Source organism: Somniosus microcephalus, chromosome 10, assembly GCF_052327205.1.
Source record: "Somniosus microcephalus isolate GS21.2 chromosome 10, FLI_Smic_1.0, whole genome shotgun sequence".
In the NCBI taxonomy this organism is placed as follows: Eukaryota; Metazoa; Chordata; class Chondrichthyes; order Squaliformes; family Somniosidae; genus Somniosus; species Somniosus microcephalus.
In genome coordinates this window covers 229,494,276-229,510,662 of record NC_140996.1, presented here as the reverse complement: position 1 = coordinate 229,510,662, position 16,387 = coordinate 229,494,276, and the positions used below count along the sequence as shown (strand labels likewise).

Below are 16,387 nucleotides of genomic sequence, written 5' to 3'. Positions count from 1 at the left end.
AATACTGATTTCTTTCAGTTTCACCCTTTCATCAGGCCCTATGTTCCCTGGCATCTCTGGGAGGTTATTCTGGGATAGAGAATTCCACAGGTTCACCACCCTCTGAGTGAAGAAATTTCTCGTCATCTCAGTCCTAAATGTCCTACCCCGTATCCTGAGACTGTGACCCCCCGTTCTAGACCCCCCACCACCTCCCCCCCCCCCCCCCCCCCCCCGAGCCAGAGGAAACATCTTCCCTGCATCCAGTCTGTCTAGCCCTGTCAGAATTTTATACGTTTCAATGAGATCCCCTCTCATTCTTCTAAACTAGTGAATACAGGCCTAGTCGACCCAATCTCTCATACAACAGTCCTGCCATCCCAGTAATCAGTCTGGTGAACCTTCACTACACTCCCTCTATGGCAAGTATATCCTTTCTTAGGTAAGGAGACCAAAACTGCACAGTACTCCAGGTGTGGTCTCACCAAGACCCTGTATAACTGTAGTAAGACATCCTTGCTCCTGTACTCAAATCCTCTTGCAATGAACGCCAACATACCATTTGCCTTCCTAACTGCTTGCTGCATCTGCATGTTTGCTTTCAGTGACTGGTGTACAAGGACACCCAGGTTCCTTTGTACATCAACATTTTCCAATTTAAATAATACTCTTACCTTTCTGTTTTTCCTACTGAAGTGGATAGCTTCACATTTATCCACGTTATACTGCATCTGCCATGTATTTGAGATGTGAGAAAATGACGCCGTCATTCAACAGTGATTTTGTGACTGGTGATGAAGAATCTTGATTCGGAGCGCTACACTACCTGAGGGAGTCTCAAATCCATGGAGATCCCATCACTTTCATTATTTTTATATTTCAAGCTCAATACAACTGGACTTCTGAATATGGCTAGAAATTGCAGAGGTGCTGACAGCAGATGCTAACAGATTTCAACGATGACCTTATCTGAGGAAGGATGTTCTTGCCATGGAGGGAGTGCAGCGAAGATTCACCAGGCTGATACCTGGGATGGCAGGAATGACGTATGAGGAGAGATTGGGTCGATTGGGCTTGTACTCGCTGGAGTTTAGAAGAATGAGAGGGGATCTCATTGAAACTTATAAAATTCTAACAGGACTAGACAGACTAGATGCAGGAAGGATGTTCCTGATCGCCAGGGAGTCCAGAACCAGGGGTCACAGTCTAAGGATAAGGGGTAAGCCATTTAGGACAGAGATGAGGAGGAATTTCTTCACCCAGAGAGTGGTGAACCTGTGCAATTCTCTACCACAGAAGGCAGTTGAGGCCAATTCATTAAATATATTCAAGAAGGAGTTAGATATATTTCTTGAGGCTAAAGGGATATGGGGAGAAGGCAGGGACAGGGTACTGAATTTGGATGATCAGCCATGATCTCATTGAATGGCGGAGCAGGCTCAAGGGGCCAAATGCCGACTCCTGCTCCTATCCTCTATGTTTCTATGACACTGCTGGGGGTGATCTTCAATAATCAACAGTCCAACAACAGGGATAGTTACTGCGAACTTTAGCTTATCAAAAATGGTGACTTCCCATATTGGAGGGACATCTTGCAAGTATCGCTCAGTGCAGCTATCATAGAATAGTACAGCACAGAAGGAGGCCACTCGGCCCATCGAGTCTGCATCGGTTCTTTCAAAGAGCAATCTAGTTAGTCCCACTCACCTGTTCTTTCCCCATATCCCGGCAATTTTTTTCCCCCTGAAGAATTTATCCAGTTCTCTTTTCAAGGCAGTGTATTCCAAATCCTAACCACTCGTTGCATAAAAAGATTTTTCTTCATGTCGCCTCTGGTTCTTTTACCAATCACCTTGAAATTTCATCTGCCTTGTGTCCACCCATTCCAGCACCCTGCCTGTGTCATCTTGAAGTCTATTACTAGCTTCCTCACTGCTTACTACACCTCCAATTTTCATTGTCATCTGCAAATTTCAGGCATCCTAGCTGCATTGCTGAGGATCAGGATGAATAAAAATATAAGAACATAAGGCAGGAGTAGGCCCCTCGAGCCTGCTCTACCATTCAATAAGATCATGGCTGATATTCAACCTCAACTCCACTTTCCTGCCTGATCCCCATATCCCTTGATTCCTCATGAGTCCAAAAATCTATCGATCTCAGCCTTGAATATACTCAACGACTTGAGCCTCCACAGCCCTCCGGGGTAGAGAATTCCAAAGATTCACAACCCTCTGAGTGAAGAAATTCCTCCTCATCTCAGCCCTAAAAGGCCGACCCCTTATCTTGAGACTATACCCACCCCAGTTCTAGACTCTCCAGCCAGGGGGAAACCACCTCTCTGCATCTACCTTGTCAATCACCCTCAGAATCTTGTATGTTTCAATGAGATCGCACCTCATTCTTCTGAACTCGAGAGTATAGGCCCAACCTATTCGATCTCTCCTCCTAGGACAACCCCCTCATCCCAGGGATCAATCTAGTGAGCCTTCGTTGTAATTCTATTTGAATGCATCAACAATGCATTACAGTGATGACTTAGAGTAAGGGAAGGCAGCTTCTTTGGAATTTAGCTGGTCCCAAAAGATTTGCTGACTTCCATCCAATCAGCCGTTCTCGTCGTCTTATAAAAAGGATATGGAGGCACTGGCGAAGGTGAAAAAAAGATTTACTAGAATGATGCCAGAACTGAGAGGTTGTACCTATCCGGACAGATTGAACAGGCTTGGGGCTCTTTTTGCTAGAAAAGAGAAGACCGAGGGGGTGACCTAATAGAGATCTTCATTGGTGAAACCACACCTTGAGTATTGTGTGCAGCTTTGGTCACCTTATCTGAGGAAGGATGTTCTTGCCATGGAGGGAGTGCAGCGAAGATTCACCAGACTGATACCTGGGATGGCAGGAATGACGTATGAGGAGAGATTGGGTCGATTGGGCTTATACTCACTGGAGTTTAGAAGAATGAGAGGGGATCTCATTGAAACTTATAAAATTCTAACAGGACTAGACAGACTAGATGCAGGAAGGATGTTCCTGATTGCCAGGGAGTCCAGAACCAGGGGTCACAGTCTAAGGATAAGGGGTAAGCCATTTAGGACAGAGATGAGGAGGAATTTCTTCACCCAGAGAGTGGTGAACCTGTGGAATTCTCTACCACAGAAGGCAGTAATTTATTAAATATATTCAAGAAGGAGTTAGGTATATTTCTTAAGGCTAAGGGGATCAAGGGATATGGGGAGAAAGCAGGGACAGGGTACTGAATTTGGATGATCAGCCATGATCTCATTAAATGGCGGAACAGGCTCGAGGGGCCGAATGGCCTACTCCTGCTCCTATCTTCTATGCTTCAAGCTTATGAAAGGGTTCGATAGGGTAGATGTAGAGAAGATGTTTCCACTTGCGGGCGAGACAGGGACGAGGGGCCATAAATATAAGAGAGTCACTAAGAAATCCAATCGGGAATTCAGGAGAAACTTCTTTACCCAGAGAGGTGAGAATGTGGAACTCGCTACCACAGGGAGTGGTTGAGACGAATCGTATAGATGCATTTAAGGGGAAGCTGGATAAACACGAGGGAGAAAGGAATAGAAGGATATGTTGATGGGGTGAGATGGAGAGGTGGGAGGAGGCTTGTGTGGAGCATTAAACACCAGCACGGAGCAGATGGGCCAAATGGCCTGTTTGTGAGCTGTAAATATTATGTAAGGCATTACCACCAAGTGAAGACAAGCTTATAGAGCAAATTGCAAGACTTGGAAAGCAGATCTTTCCCTGTCTCGTAGGGTTGGTAAGAAACTTTATAGCCCCTTTTCTCTGTGTCCAGTTTGATGCAGTAGAGTAGGTCAGAGACCGTTGGAGAAGACTGCCAGGGGCAGAATTTCACGACGGTATCTTTGCCGGTGCCGAGTTCATTGATGGCCTCCCGATACTTCGCCTCGTCCTCTTTGTTTTTAACGACGCAGACCATCACCGTGGATTGACGGGACGCCACGCTATCCGCCCTGGCTAGGTGAATAATCACTTCTATGTTCTCCCTGTAATTCGGCACCTCTGCCAGAAACTGCTGCCTTCCGACCAGCTCGCCGTACATTTCGGGCGAGTCCTCGAGCAGCTTCACCAGGGGTTCAATGTGGTAGAACAGCGCCTCCTGGTAGACCTCCTGGACGAACTGGCTCGGCGGCTGATGACCTCGAAGAAATTCCAGGATGTATTTGAAGTAGGTCCCCTCTCTGTCGATGAAGTGGCTCCCCCTGCAGTCTACGGTTACTTTGACACCACCGCTGAACATCTCGGCCAGCCTGGATCCAGGGTATCTCCTCAGGGTGCTCAGTGTTGTGGTGTAGATCTGACCCCCAACGTTGAGATTGATGACTGCTGAAGCCTATTGTGGATTTGGGAGGGTGGTTGGAGAAGAGAGAGAAGTATAAGTTTGTTACCATCATTAAAATTGGCCTCAAGTTACTGTGCTCCGTTTGGAGGTTATGGCTTCAGAGTAAGGGTTTTTAATAGAAGCATAGAATAGTACAGCACAGAAGGAGGCCATTCGGCCCATCGAGTCTGCGCCAGCTCTTTCGAAGCGCAATCCAGTTAGTCCCACTCCCCCGCTCTTTCCCCATCTCCCTGCAATCTTTTCTTCAAGTATATAGAAGTTACAACACAGACACAGGCCGTTCAGCCCAACCAGTCTGTGTCGGTGTTTACCCTGCACCCAATCCAATAGTTCTAATCACCTACCCCGTTCCCATCTCCCTTCAACCCCTTTTTCTTCCTTTCACCTTTCTACTCTCATAGTTTCCACCTCAACCACTAACCCCGGAGGTGAATCCCACAGCCTTGCCCCTCTCTGTGTAATGAAGTTTCTCTTGCTCTCTCTTGCATTTAATCTTGTATCCATGGCATCTCGTTCTTGACCCCTCAACTACTTTTTTTTCATTCGTTTATGGGATGTGGGCGTCGCTGGCAAGGCCAGCATTTATCGCCCGTCCCGAGTTGCCCTTGAGAAGGTGGTGGTGAGCCGCCTCCTTGAACCGATGCAGTCCGTGTGGTGAAGGTGCTCCCACGGTGCTGTTAGGGAGGGAGTGCCAGGATTTTGACCCAGCGATGATGAAGGATGGGTGATATGCTTCTAAGTCAGGATGGTGTGTGTGACTTGGAGGGGAACTTGGAGGTGGTGGTGTTCCCATGCGCCTGCTGCCCTTGTCCTTCTAGGGGTGGTAGAGGTCGCGGGTTTGGGAGGTGCTGCAGAAAAATACTGGAAACAGTCATTGTCCACCTACGCTGTCCTCGTCCTTTTATTATTCTAAACACTATCATACCGCACTGCAATCTGAGTTCTAACGAAAAGACCCAGTTTGTCATGTCTTTATTTGCATTTCCTCATAGGTTAGCGAGCCTGTGATGTACCCTTCCTAAAGGTGCAATATTCTTCATATAGCGTAGAGCCCAATACTGCGCACAGTGTGCTGTGTTCCTTTAAAGGTTTTATATAGGCTCATTAATACCTAGGATCAGCTGTGGCTCAGTGGGTATACTATCGCCTTTGAGTCACAAGGTTGTGTTCAAGTCCCACTCGAGTCTATATGAGCCCAAAAATCCAGGCTGACGCTCCCAGCGCAGTGCTGAGGGAGTGTGCAGCACTGTCGGAGCCTTTCGGATGAGACGTTAAACCGAGACCCCGTCCGCTCTCTCAAGTGGACGTAAAAAAATCCCACGGCCACTATTTCGAAGAAGAGCAGGGGGACGGTGTGGATTTGTCCCTGGTATCCAGGGGCCAATATTCATCCCTCACCAACATCACTTTTTTTTTTTAATGATCTGGTGATTATCACATTGCTGTTTGTGGGAGCTTGCTGTGCGCAAATTAGCTGCCGTGTTTCCTACATTACAACAGTGACTACACTTCAAAAATTGGCTGTAAAGCACTTTGGGATGTCCGGTGGTCAAGAAAGGCGCTGTAGATATGCAAGTCTTTGTTTCTCTTGACTTTTATGTTCTATAATTATCCTTGTGATAAAACCTAGAATACCATTGGCTTTCTTGACAGCCTCATCAACCTGTGGTGCCACCTTTAATGTCCTGTCAACCTGTCCCCTCAAATCCCTCTGCTCTTCCACAGCACCGAGCCGGGAGTATCATTGCTGCTGTGTTTTTTTTTTAAGCAAAATACATGACCTCACACTTAGACATTGAGTTCCACCCGCTCTTCTTTAGCCTATTTTCCCCCATCTTCTCAATTGGAACGTTATGAAGCAGGGGTGGGGGTAGGAAGTGGATAGGAGGTGGCATGGTGGCATAGTGGTTAGCACTGTTGCCTCACAGCGCCAGGGACCCGGGTTCGAATCCGGCCTCGGGCGACTGTCTGTGTGGAGTTTGCACATTCTCCCCGTGTTTGCGTGGGTTTCCTCCGGGTGCTCCGGTTTCCTCCCACAGTCCAAAGATGTGCGGGTTAGGATGATTGGCTATGATAAATTGACCCTTAGTGTTAGGGGGATTAAATACGTGGGATTACGGGGGTCGGGTGGGGTATGTGTCGGTGCAGGCTCGATGGGCCGAAATGGCCTCTGCATTGTGGGGTTTCTGTGATCTGTGAGGAGGCTAAGTGGTGAGGGCTACAAAGAAATGGTTGGAAATGGCTTTGGCAGAGATGGCAAAGTCTGGAGGGTGGCTGTGAATATGGGTAGAGGAGTAAATATGGAGGAAGAGGTTCAGGGAGGGACGGGGTTGGATGGGCAGTGAATTTGGAGGAGGGGGGCAAGGGGAGCGGAGATGGAGATTTGGAATCACAGGATGAGGATCTCTCTGGGCAGAGGCTAAGGTGGTGGGGGGGTGGGGGAAGAGAGGGGGGAACATGAGGCCGTTCAGCCCCTCGAGCCTGTTCCTCCATTCAGTGAGCTCATGGTTGACCTGCATCTTTAACTCCACCCACCTGCATTGGCTCCCTATCCTTTTATACCCTAGGCTAGCAAATAATCTTATCGGTCCGAGGGAGGATAACTGAGAAACCCAGATAGGGATTTGGGACAGCGGTAGACAGCAGAGGTTTTAAAGGAGCGGTAAGAGGGGGTGGCGCAAGGCTAGGTGCTCAAAGGAGAAAAGAAGATGCTGAAGGACTAGGGGCGGAGACCAAGGTGTGACTTGGTGATGAGGGCCCCACCACCACTGGTTTTGGCACAGACTGGCGGTGGAAAAAATAGTCACATAGGGAGACTTCAGTAATGGGCAAGTTATCACCACCCATGGGCCAAGTTTCGGGCAAAGCCAGGATGTCGGTGCCATCATCTGCAATTAGGTTGTTGATGGCAACAACAACTTGCCTTTTATACAGTGCCTATAATGTCGTAAAAACGTCCCAAGGCACTTCACAGGAGCGTTATCGGAACAAAACTTGACACCGAGCCACATAAGGTGATATTAGGACAGGTGGTCTCTTCACTTGGCCACGGAGCCCTTGATTTTAAAATTCTCATCCTTGTTTTCAAATCCCTCTATGGCCTCACCCCTCCCTATCTCTGTAACCTCCTCCAACCCACCGCCCCCCCCCCTCGAGATCTCTGCGCTCCTCCAATTCTGGCCTCTTGCGCATCCCCGATTTTCATCTCTTCCACCATTGGCGGCTGTGCCTTCAGCGGCCGGGGCCCTAAGCTCTGGAATTCCCTCCCTAAACCTCTCCACCTCTCCTCCTTTTAATATGCTCCTTAAAACCTCCCTCTTTGACATAAGAAACAGGAGCAGGAGTTGGCCATTCGGCCCCTCGAGCCTGCTCCGCCATTCAATAAGATCACGGCTGATCATCGACCTCAACTCCACCTTCCTGCACTATCCCCATATCCCTTGATTCCCTTAACATCCAAAAGTCTAGCGATCTCTGTCTTGAATATACTCAACGACTGAGACTCCACAGCCCTCTGGGGTAGAGAATTCCAAAGATTCACCACCCTGAGTGAAGAAATGTCTCCTCCTCTCAGTCCTAAATGGCCGACCCCTTATTCTGAGACTGTGACCCTGACCAAGCTTTTGGTCACCTGTCCAACATCTCCTTAGGTGGCTCAGTGTCAAATCTTCTTAAATAACGCTCCTGTGAAGCGCCTTGGGATGTTCTGTTCCGTTAAAGGTGCTGCATAAATGTAAGTTATTATTGCCAGTGACTACTATGGGCTGTGCACAAGCTGGCCTCTGCTGCCTTCTTTGGCTTCCCCCTCTCTCGACCGTGGACCTCACCATCACTAATCCCTCCCTCTGGCTGTACAGCGTCACAGATTAGATTGTTTCACCTGGTATGGCAGGATATTCCAGTTGTATGTAAATAGTATGCAAGTGAGGTGCAAATGAGAGTCGGAGGTCCCAGTTCAAATAAAGGGAGAAAATTCTCTTGCTGTGCAGTAGGTCATTCAGCACCCGAAACAAATTATCTGTTTTTACTCCCTAACATGAGCCATGAATATCTGGAGTAGATTTCCTGCATCCCTCCCTCCCCCTCCACCCCTTGCAAAACCATTCACTGTTTAAAGTTTTTCACGTGTCTGCTCGTCAGCCTGTGGTTTCCATCTACAAGATGCACTGCAGCGACTCGCCAAGGCTTCTTCGGCAGCACCTCCCAAACCCGCGACCTCTTCCACCTAGAAGGACAAGGGCAGCAGGCGCATGGGAAACACCACCGCCTCCAAGTTCCCCTCCACGTCCCACACCATCCTGACTTGGAAATATATCGGCCATTCCTTCATCGTCACTGGGTCAAAATCCTGGAACTCTCTCCCTAACAGCACTGTGGGAGCACCTTCACCACACGGACTGCAGAGGTTCAAGAAGGCGGCTCACCACCACCTTCTCAAGGGCAATTAGGGATGGCCAATAAATGCCGGCCTTGCCAGCGACGCCCACATCCCATGAATGAATAAAATGAAAAAAATGTGTTCCTCTATCTAAAGTGCATTTAGCGAGGGGTGGGTATGTCTGATTTGGTTACAGTCGAATCCTTATCACTGGAGCAAGGTGAGTTCAGCTTTATATTTCGTGAACCTATTTTTGAGTGCGGTTCACTCCGAGACCGGGCCACAGTGAAGGGTAAATGATCAAAACCACAATCTCTCTGGTTGCCCTCACCCTCCTGAGAGTTGACCTGTCAACATTTGCAATCTTTGATGCACAAATTCGCAAAACAAAATATTACTTTTTGACAGGAGGTTTGCCCGTTGCCCAGCGACTGCCCATTGCCCTGTGAGGGCCTGCAGGCCAGTGACCGATTGCTGCCCAGTGACCACTGATTGCCCGGCGACTGCCCAGTGACCACTGATTGTCCGGCGACTGCCCAGTGACCGATCGCTGCCCAGTGACCACTGCCCAGTGACCACTGCCCAGTGACCGATCGCTGCCCAGTGACCAACGATTGCCCAGTGACCGATCGCTGCCCAGTGACCACTGCCCGGCGACTGCCCAGTGACCGATCGCTGCCCAGTGACCACCGATTGCCCAGTGACCGATCGCTGCTCAGTGACCACTGATTGCCTGGCGACTGCCCAGTGACCACCGATTGCCCGGCGACTGCTCAGTGACCGATCACTGCCCAGTGACCGATCACTGCCCAGTGACCACTGACTTTCTAGTGACTGATCACTGCTCAGTGACCACTGATTGCCCGGCGACTGCCCAGTGACCGATCGCTGCCCAGTGACCACCGATTGCCCAGTGACCGATCGCTGCCCAGTGACCACTGATTGCCCGGCGACTGCCCATAGACCGATCGCTGCCCAGTGACCACCGATTGCCCAGTGACCGATCGCTGCCCAGTGACCACTGCCCGGCGACTGCCCAGTGACCGATCGCTGCCCAGTGACCACCGATTGCCCAGTGACCGATTGCTGCTCAGTGACCACTGATTGCCTGGCGACTGCCCAGTGACCACCGATTGCCCGGCGACTGCTCAGTGACCGATCGCTGCTCAGTGACCGATCGCTGCTCAGTGACCGATCACTGCCCAGTGACCACTGATTGCCCAGTGACCACTGACTTTCTAGTGACTGATCACTGCTCAGTGACCACTGATTGCCCACCAACTGCCCAGTGACCACTGACTTTCTAGTGACTGATCACTGCTCAGTGACCACTGCCCACCGATTGCCCGTCGACTGCCCAGTGACAACCGATTGCCCAGTGACCGCCCGTTGCCCAGTGACCTCCTGCTGCCCAGTGACCACCCGAGGCCTGGCGACCACCCGTTGTCACAGAGTTACTTGCTAAACATCCCATATGCAGTTAGAACAATGGCAGCAGCGATACGCCATATTCCTGGAACCAGGGCTTTCCCAAATCCTATAGCGCAAAAAGAGGGGAACCGGCATATTCTGCAGCAGCTGCGCATTTGACAAATTGTTGCTCCAGTCCCCTGGTCACCTCCCTGCGGGTTTAATACTCACCTTTTGTGAGAAGCTAGTAGGGTGTCTGATGGGTGGGAGTCTCCGACCTCTGGAGCTCATATTCGCTTTCCTCGTCTTCTGTGCAGAGGGCGGTCGGCCAGTCGGAGCAGCGGGGAGCTCCAGTTAGATGGGATCCTGTGCTCACGGGCGGCTTGAACACTTTGCCACAAGCACGGGAACTGCAAATGAGGAAGCTGCTCCCTGCTCATTCAAATATCCGCAGAGCCGAAGTTCAACATGGAAAACCACTCGTCAATCCTGTTCTTTTTTTTAAACAAATGCAGAATTAGGTAAATTCACAAAAGAACCAGAGGGGGAGATGAGGAGACTTGTTTTTAATGCAGAGAGCTGTGATGATGGGGACTGTGCTGCCTGAAAGGGCGGTGAAAGCAGGTTCGATAGTAACTTTCAAAAGGGAATTGGATAAATACTTGAAAAGGAAATCATTTGCAGGGCTGTGGGGAAAGAGTGGGTGAATTGGGACTAATTGGAGAGCTCTTTCAAAGAGCCGGCATAGGCACGATGGCCTGAATGGCAGCCTTCTGTGCTGTGTGATTCAGTATGTACTTAAAGCACAGAAGGGTATATCAGGAAGCCATTGTTAATGCAGCCTATGATTTCCAAGTAAATGCTGTCGATGCATAGGGGTATATTAGCATAGTGGGTATGTTACTGGACTAGTAATCCAGAGGCCTGGACTAATGATCTTGGTGACATGAATTTAAATCCCACCACGGCAGCTGGGGAATTTAAATACAGTTAATTAAATAAAAAAGCTAGTAATGGTGACTATGAAACTACTGGGATTAATTAAGAAAGGGAAAATAGAATATGAGAGTAAGCTTGCAGGGAACATAAAAACTGACTGTAAAAACTTTTATAGATATGTAAAGAGAAAAAGATTGGTGAAGTCAAGCGTAGGTCCCTTAGTCAGAATCGGGGGAATTTATAATGGGGAACAAAGAAATGGCAGACCAACTAAATACATATTTTGGTTCTATCTTCACAAAGGAGGACACAAATAACCTCCCAGAAATACTGCGCAACATAGGGTCTGATGAAAGGGTGGAACTGAAAGAAATCAGTATTTGTAGGGAAATGGTGTTAGGAAAATTGATGGGACTTGTAATGACATCAGCAAATAGTGATGGTATTTGCCTGTTTGATTATGATGCCTTACCAGCATGTTTGCCTGATTGATTACTTATGCCTGACCAGCAGAGGGCATGTGTACATGGTGTCAGAAGTGATTGAAAGAGATGAAGAGGAAAAATCTGAAGTTAAATCAGCTCTCCACATATTAGCAAGCCAAAAGAGAACATCGTTACTTACCATTGGAGAATAGCTAACGAAGTGAAAAAATGGAAGGTTTACACCCACCGGCGAAGCTTCAGTTGACAGGTAATGTGGCTGAAAATTGGAGAAGGTTCAAACAACGTTTGGAGTTGTATTTATCAGCAATCGGAGCTGACGAGAAAAGGGATAAAATGAAAGCGTCACTGTTCTTACACGTCGTGGGTGATGAAGCGCTGGAGGTGTATAATAACTTCACATTCGCTGCTGATGGAGACAAAATGAAGCTAGATAAAATAATGGAACAGTTTGAGGCCTACTGCATACCTAAACGTAACGTGACGTTTGAGAGGCACAGATTTTTCACATGTGTACAGAAAACGGGAGAGACTATTGATCAGTATGTGACTGAACTGAGAAACAGAAGCAAAACATGTGAATTTGGGGGACTCGCTGATAAAAGACAGACTGGCGTGTGGTATTCCAGATAATGGTCTAAGGGAAAGACTGCTAAGAGAGCAAGATCTAGACCTGGGAAAAGCCATAGCACTGTGTAGGGCTACAGAGACTGTGAAGTTGCAGGCAAAGGAGCTGTTCAGTGACCGTAGCTGCAACGTGGATGCAGTGAGTAAGAACGGACACAAACCGTTTAACAAAAAGAGCGCCAATGTGAAAAAAGAGGCGTGGCCAGCGAACAAAAATGAAAGGGGCAATCGAAAGTCATGTAGTCGATGCAGTACACAGCATCCACCAAAAAAGTGTCCAGCATATGGTAAAAAATGCAAAAGTTGCAACAAAAACAACCATTATGCCCATTGCTGTAAGAACCAAGTGCAACAAAGCAAGGTCCATGCAGTAGATGAAAGCGAGATAGAGGAGTTCTATGTAGATGTTGTGTCTGAAAACAAAAAAGAAAAAAGAGACTGGATGTTGACACTAAAAGTGAATGACATACATATTCCATTTAAATTGGATACTGGAGCACAAGTTAATGTGATATCAGAGACTGATTTTAAGAAAATTAGACCCAGACCAAAGATACATGGAATAAAAGTGAAAGTGACAGGATACTCAGGTACTGATACACCAGTGAAAGGAAGATGCATTGTCAAGGTAACACACAAGGACAGAGAGCACACGCTAGCATTAATCGTGGTGCCAAAGGATGTGCAAGCCATACTAGGTTTAAAAGCCTGTGAGAGACTGAACCTGGTAAAGAGAGTCCTCGTTGTGGAAAGCGAAGGAGAGACAGTCTATGATGAACTCATGAAAGAGTACAATGACCTATTTAAGGGTCTAGGCTGCATTCCAGGAGAACACACGATCAGAGTAGATAAAAGTATGACACCGGTCATACATCCATGCAGAAAAGTTCCGTTTGCTCTTCAAAAGCAACTGAAGGCAGAGTTGGACAGGATGGAAAGCCTGAATGTGATTCAGAAGATAGATGAGCCAACTGAGTGGGTGAGTTCCCTCGTCGTTGTGGACAAAAAGAATGGAAAGCTCAGAATTTGCCTGGATCCAAGAGATCTAAACCGAGCAATAAAGAGAGAGCATTTCACGCTTCCTACACGTGAGGAAATCATGTCACAGTTTGCAAATGCAAAGTATTTCAGCAAGTTAGATGCATCATCAGGATTTTGGCAGATGAAATTGGACGAAGCAAGTTCAAGACTGTGCACGTTCAGCAGTCCATTTGGCAGATACAGATTCCTAAGGCTACCATTTGGCATTGCCTCAGCTCCTGAAGTGTATCACAAAACTATCCATATGATCTATGAGCATCTGGAGGGAGTTGATACATCAATGGATGACATCATAGTATGGGGAACCACGAGAACTGAGCATGATGAGAGACTGAAAAAAGTGCTGGAAGCAACAAGGAAAACAAACCTGAAGCTGAATAGAGAGAAATGCCAGCTCGGGGTGACAGAACTGACATTCGTGGGAGATATCCTTAGCAGTGAGGGCATCAGACCAGATCCCAGAAAGGTGTCCGCCATTGAGAATATGCCAAAGCCACAATGCAAAAAGGACGTGCAGAGGTTTAATGGAATGATCAACTACATGGGTAAATTCATATCCAACCTCTCAGAAAAGATGGCGCCACTGAAAAGACTAACTGAAAAGAACATAGAATGGGAATGGAATCATGAGCATGAGAAGTCATGGAGCGATCTAAAGAAACTGCTCACAGAGGAACCAGTTCTGAGGCTTTATGACCCAGCGAGACCCATCAAGATATCATCAGATGCATCACAGAGTGGGCTCGGTGCTATTCTTCTGCAAAAATATGACTACTGGCAACCTATTGCATATGCATCGCACTCAATGACAGATGCGGAGACGTGATATGCTCAAATAGAAAAGGAGCTGCTCAGCATCACATACGCCTGTGAAAGATTTCACCAGTTTGTGGCAGGACAAGCAATCAGTGTAGAGACTGACCATAAGCCCTTGATTGCATTGTTCCAGAAGCCACTAAATAGCTGTCCGCTTAGAATACAAAGAATGATGATCAGGCTGCAACGCTATACACTGAATGTTGCGTACACACCGGGTAAGCTGATGTATACAGCAGACACGTTGTCCAGAGCTATTGACCCAAGTGAGCCCGCAAACACCAAAATGGATGAAAAAGTGAACGCCTACGTGGACATGATCACAAATGCACTGCCCATAGCAGATGCAAAAATGGAGCTCATAAAGGCTGAGACAAACAAAGATGAAACAATGAGACGACTGAGGAAAAGCATCTTGGATGGATGGCCCAACATGAAGCAAGACTGCTCACCTGACATGGCAGAGTACTGGAACTGCAGGGCGGAACTATCAGTGGTCGAAGACATCATCTACAAAGGAAGTAAAATAGTTATCCCAAAGAGTCTGAGAAAAGAGATGATAAAAAGGATCCATGGAGGATATCTGGGAATCGAAAAGTGTAAGAAAAGAGCACGAGAGGTGATGTACTGGCCACGAATCAACCAAGATGTGACAAATGAGGTGTCAAACTGCACAATATGCCTGAAATATCAAGCAAGCAATCCTGCAGAACCACTAAAGCCACACCCAGCGCCAGACAGACCTTACCAGAAGGTAGGCGCTGACCTATTCGTATGTCAAGGGAAGGACTATCTTGTAGTCACAGACTATTACTCCCTGTATCCAGAGGTTTGTAGACTGTACACCACCACTGCAGATGCTGTGATAACATGTATGAAAGCAATATTCTCCAGACATGGCGTGGCAAGCGAGGTCTTCACAGACAACGGACCCCAGTTTTACAATGCAAATTTCCGACACTTTGCCAAAGAGTAGGACTTTGTCCACACAACGTCAAGTCCTCACTTTCCACAGTGCAGTGGACTAGTGGAAAAATCGGTCCAGACAGTGAAAAGACTGATGTACAAGGCAAAAGACAGTGGAACTGACTTCTACCAAAGCATGCTTGTATACCGCACAACACTGCTCGAGTGTGGTATGTCACCAGCCCAACTCCTTATGGGACGTCGGCTAAGGTCAAACCTACCCATCCCGGAGAACCTCCTGAAAACAAAAGAGGGGGAGAAAGTGAGGATGTTCAAAGAACAACAGAAAGAAAAGCAAAAGTACTACTATGACAGAGGAACACAAAACCTACCTGAACTCCACACTGGTGACCAAGTAAGGTTCAAAGACAAAACAAACATATGGACTCAGAAGGGAACTGTCCTGAGTGAAGTTCAACCAAGATCATACACCATTCAGACAGATGAGGGTGCTGTTCTGCGAAGAAATCGTCGAGATCTTCTCAGGGGACCAGCCACAGCAGGTCAAAAGACTGATACTGTTGAACAACCTGATCACACAGCTGAGAAACCATCATCTGAGGCAACAACTCAGATTCAAGGACAATCAATCAGAAAATCCTCAAGACACGTGAAGCCTCCTGAGAGACTCATTGAGCAAATTTAAGGACTATTGTTATAGAAGGAAGTAATGTTATCTTATTCTTTCTTCAAGTTCTAGTGTATTTACATATTTCATGTGAACACACAAAGCAAGGTTAAAAAACCTTGATAATGATAATGTAAGTTCATTAAGTGTTAGTTAAAATGAAGAGTAATACAAAGAAAACATGTTAGATAAAAGTAAAATACTTTTGTTTTAAGAAAGGGAGATGTAATGATATCAGCAAATAGTGATGGTATTTGCCTGTTTGATTATGATGCCTTACCAGCATGTTTGCCTGATTGATTACTTATGCCTGACCAGCAGAGGGCATGTGAGAGACAAGCAGTTTAGTTTTACTTTTGTTTTAGATGGATCTCAAACATGATGTCTCCTGTAATGCTGTTTAACTGAGTTGAACAAACTTTAGATAAAAAGACATCTCTTTCATGAATGTGTCGTCATTGAACCCACATACAAATTGATACAGGACTGAAGGCCAATAAATCCCCAGGGCCTGATAATCTACATCCCAGGGTACTTAAGGAAGTGGCCCTTGAAATAGTAGATACATTGCTGGTCATCTTCCAGAACTCAATAGACTCTGGAACAGTACCCATGGATTGGAGGGTAGCTAATGTTACCCCACTATTCTAAAAAGGTGGCGGAGAAAAAGCGGGGAATTATAGACCGGTAAGCCTGACATCGGTAGTGGGGAAAATGCTAGAGACCATTATAAAAGATGTAATAGCAGAGCACTTGGAAAGCAGTGACAG

At 47.2% G+C, this 16,387-nt stretch overlaps 2 protein-coding genes across 7 annotated transcripts in view; one reads left to right on the top strand and one right to left on the bottom strand.

The window, feature by feature from the left end:
• The window catches only part of rsf1a (remodeling and spacing factor 1a), a 156,385-nt gene that overhangs the window by 123,300 nt on the left and 16,698 nt on the right, over window positions 1–16,387 (top strand). The gene's annotated exons all lie outside the window — the stretch shown is intronic.
• On the bottom strand, window positions 3,128–4,372 carry LOC147112142 (BTB/POZ domain-containing protein KCTD14-like; the record flags this gene model as incomplete). Its single annotated transcript, XM_085999942.1, is given in 1 exon segment — window positions 3,128–4,372. A coding segment is annotated over 1 exon segment (684 nt), but the record flags the coding sequence as incomplete, so codon positions are not given.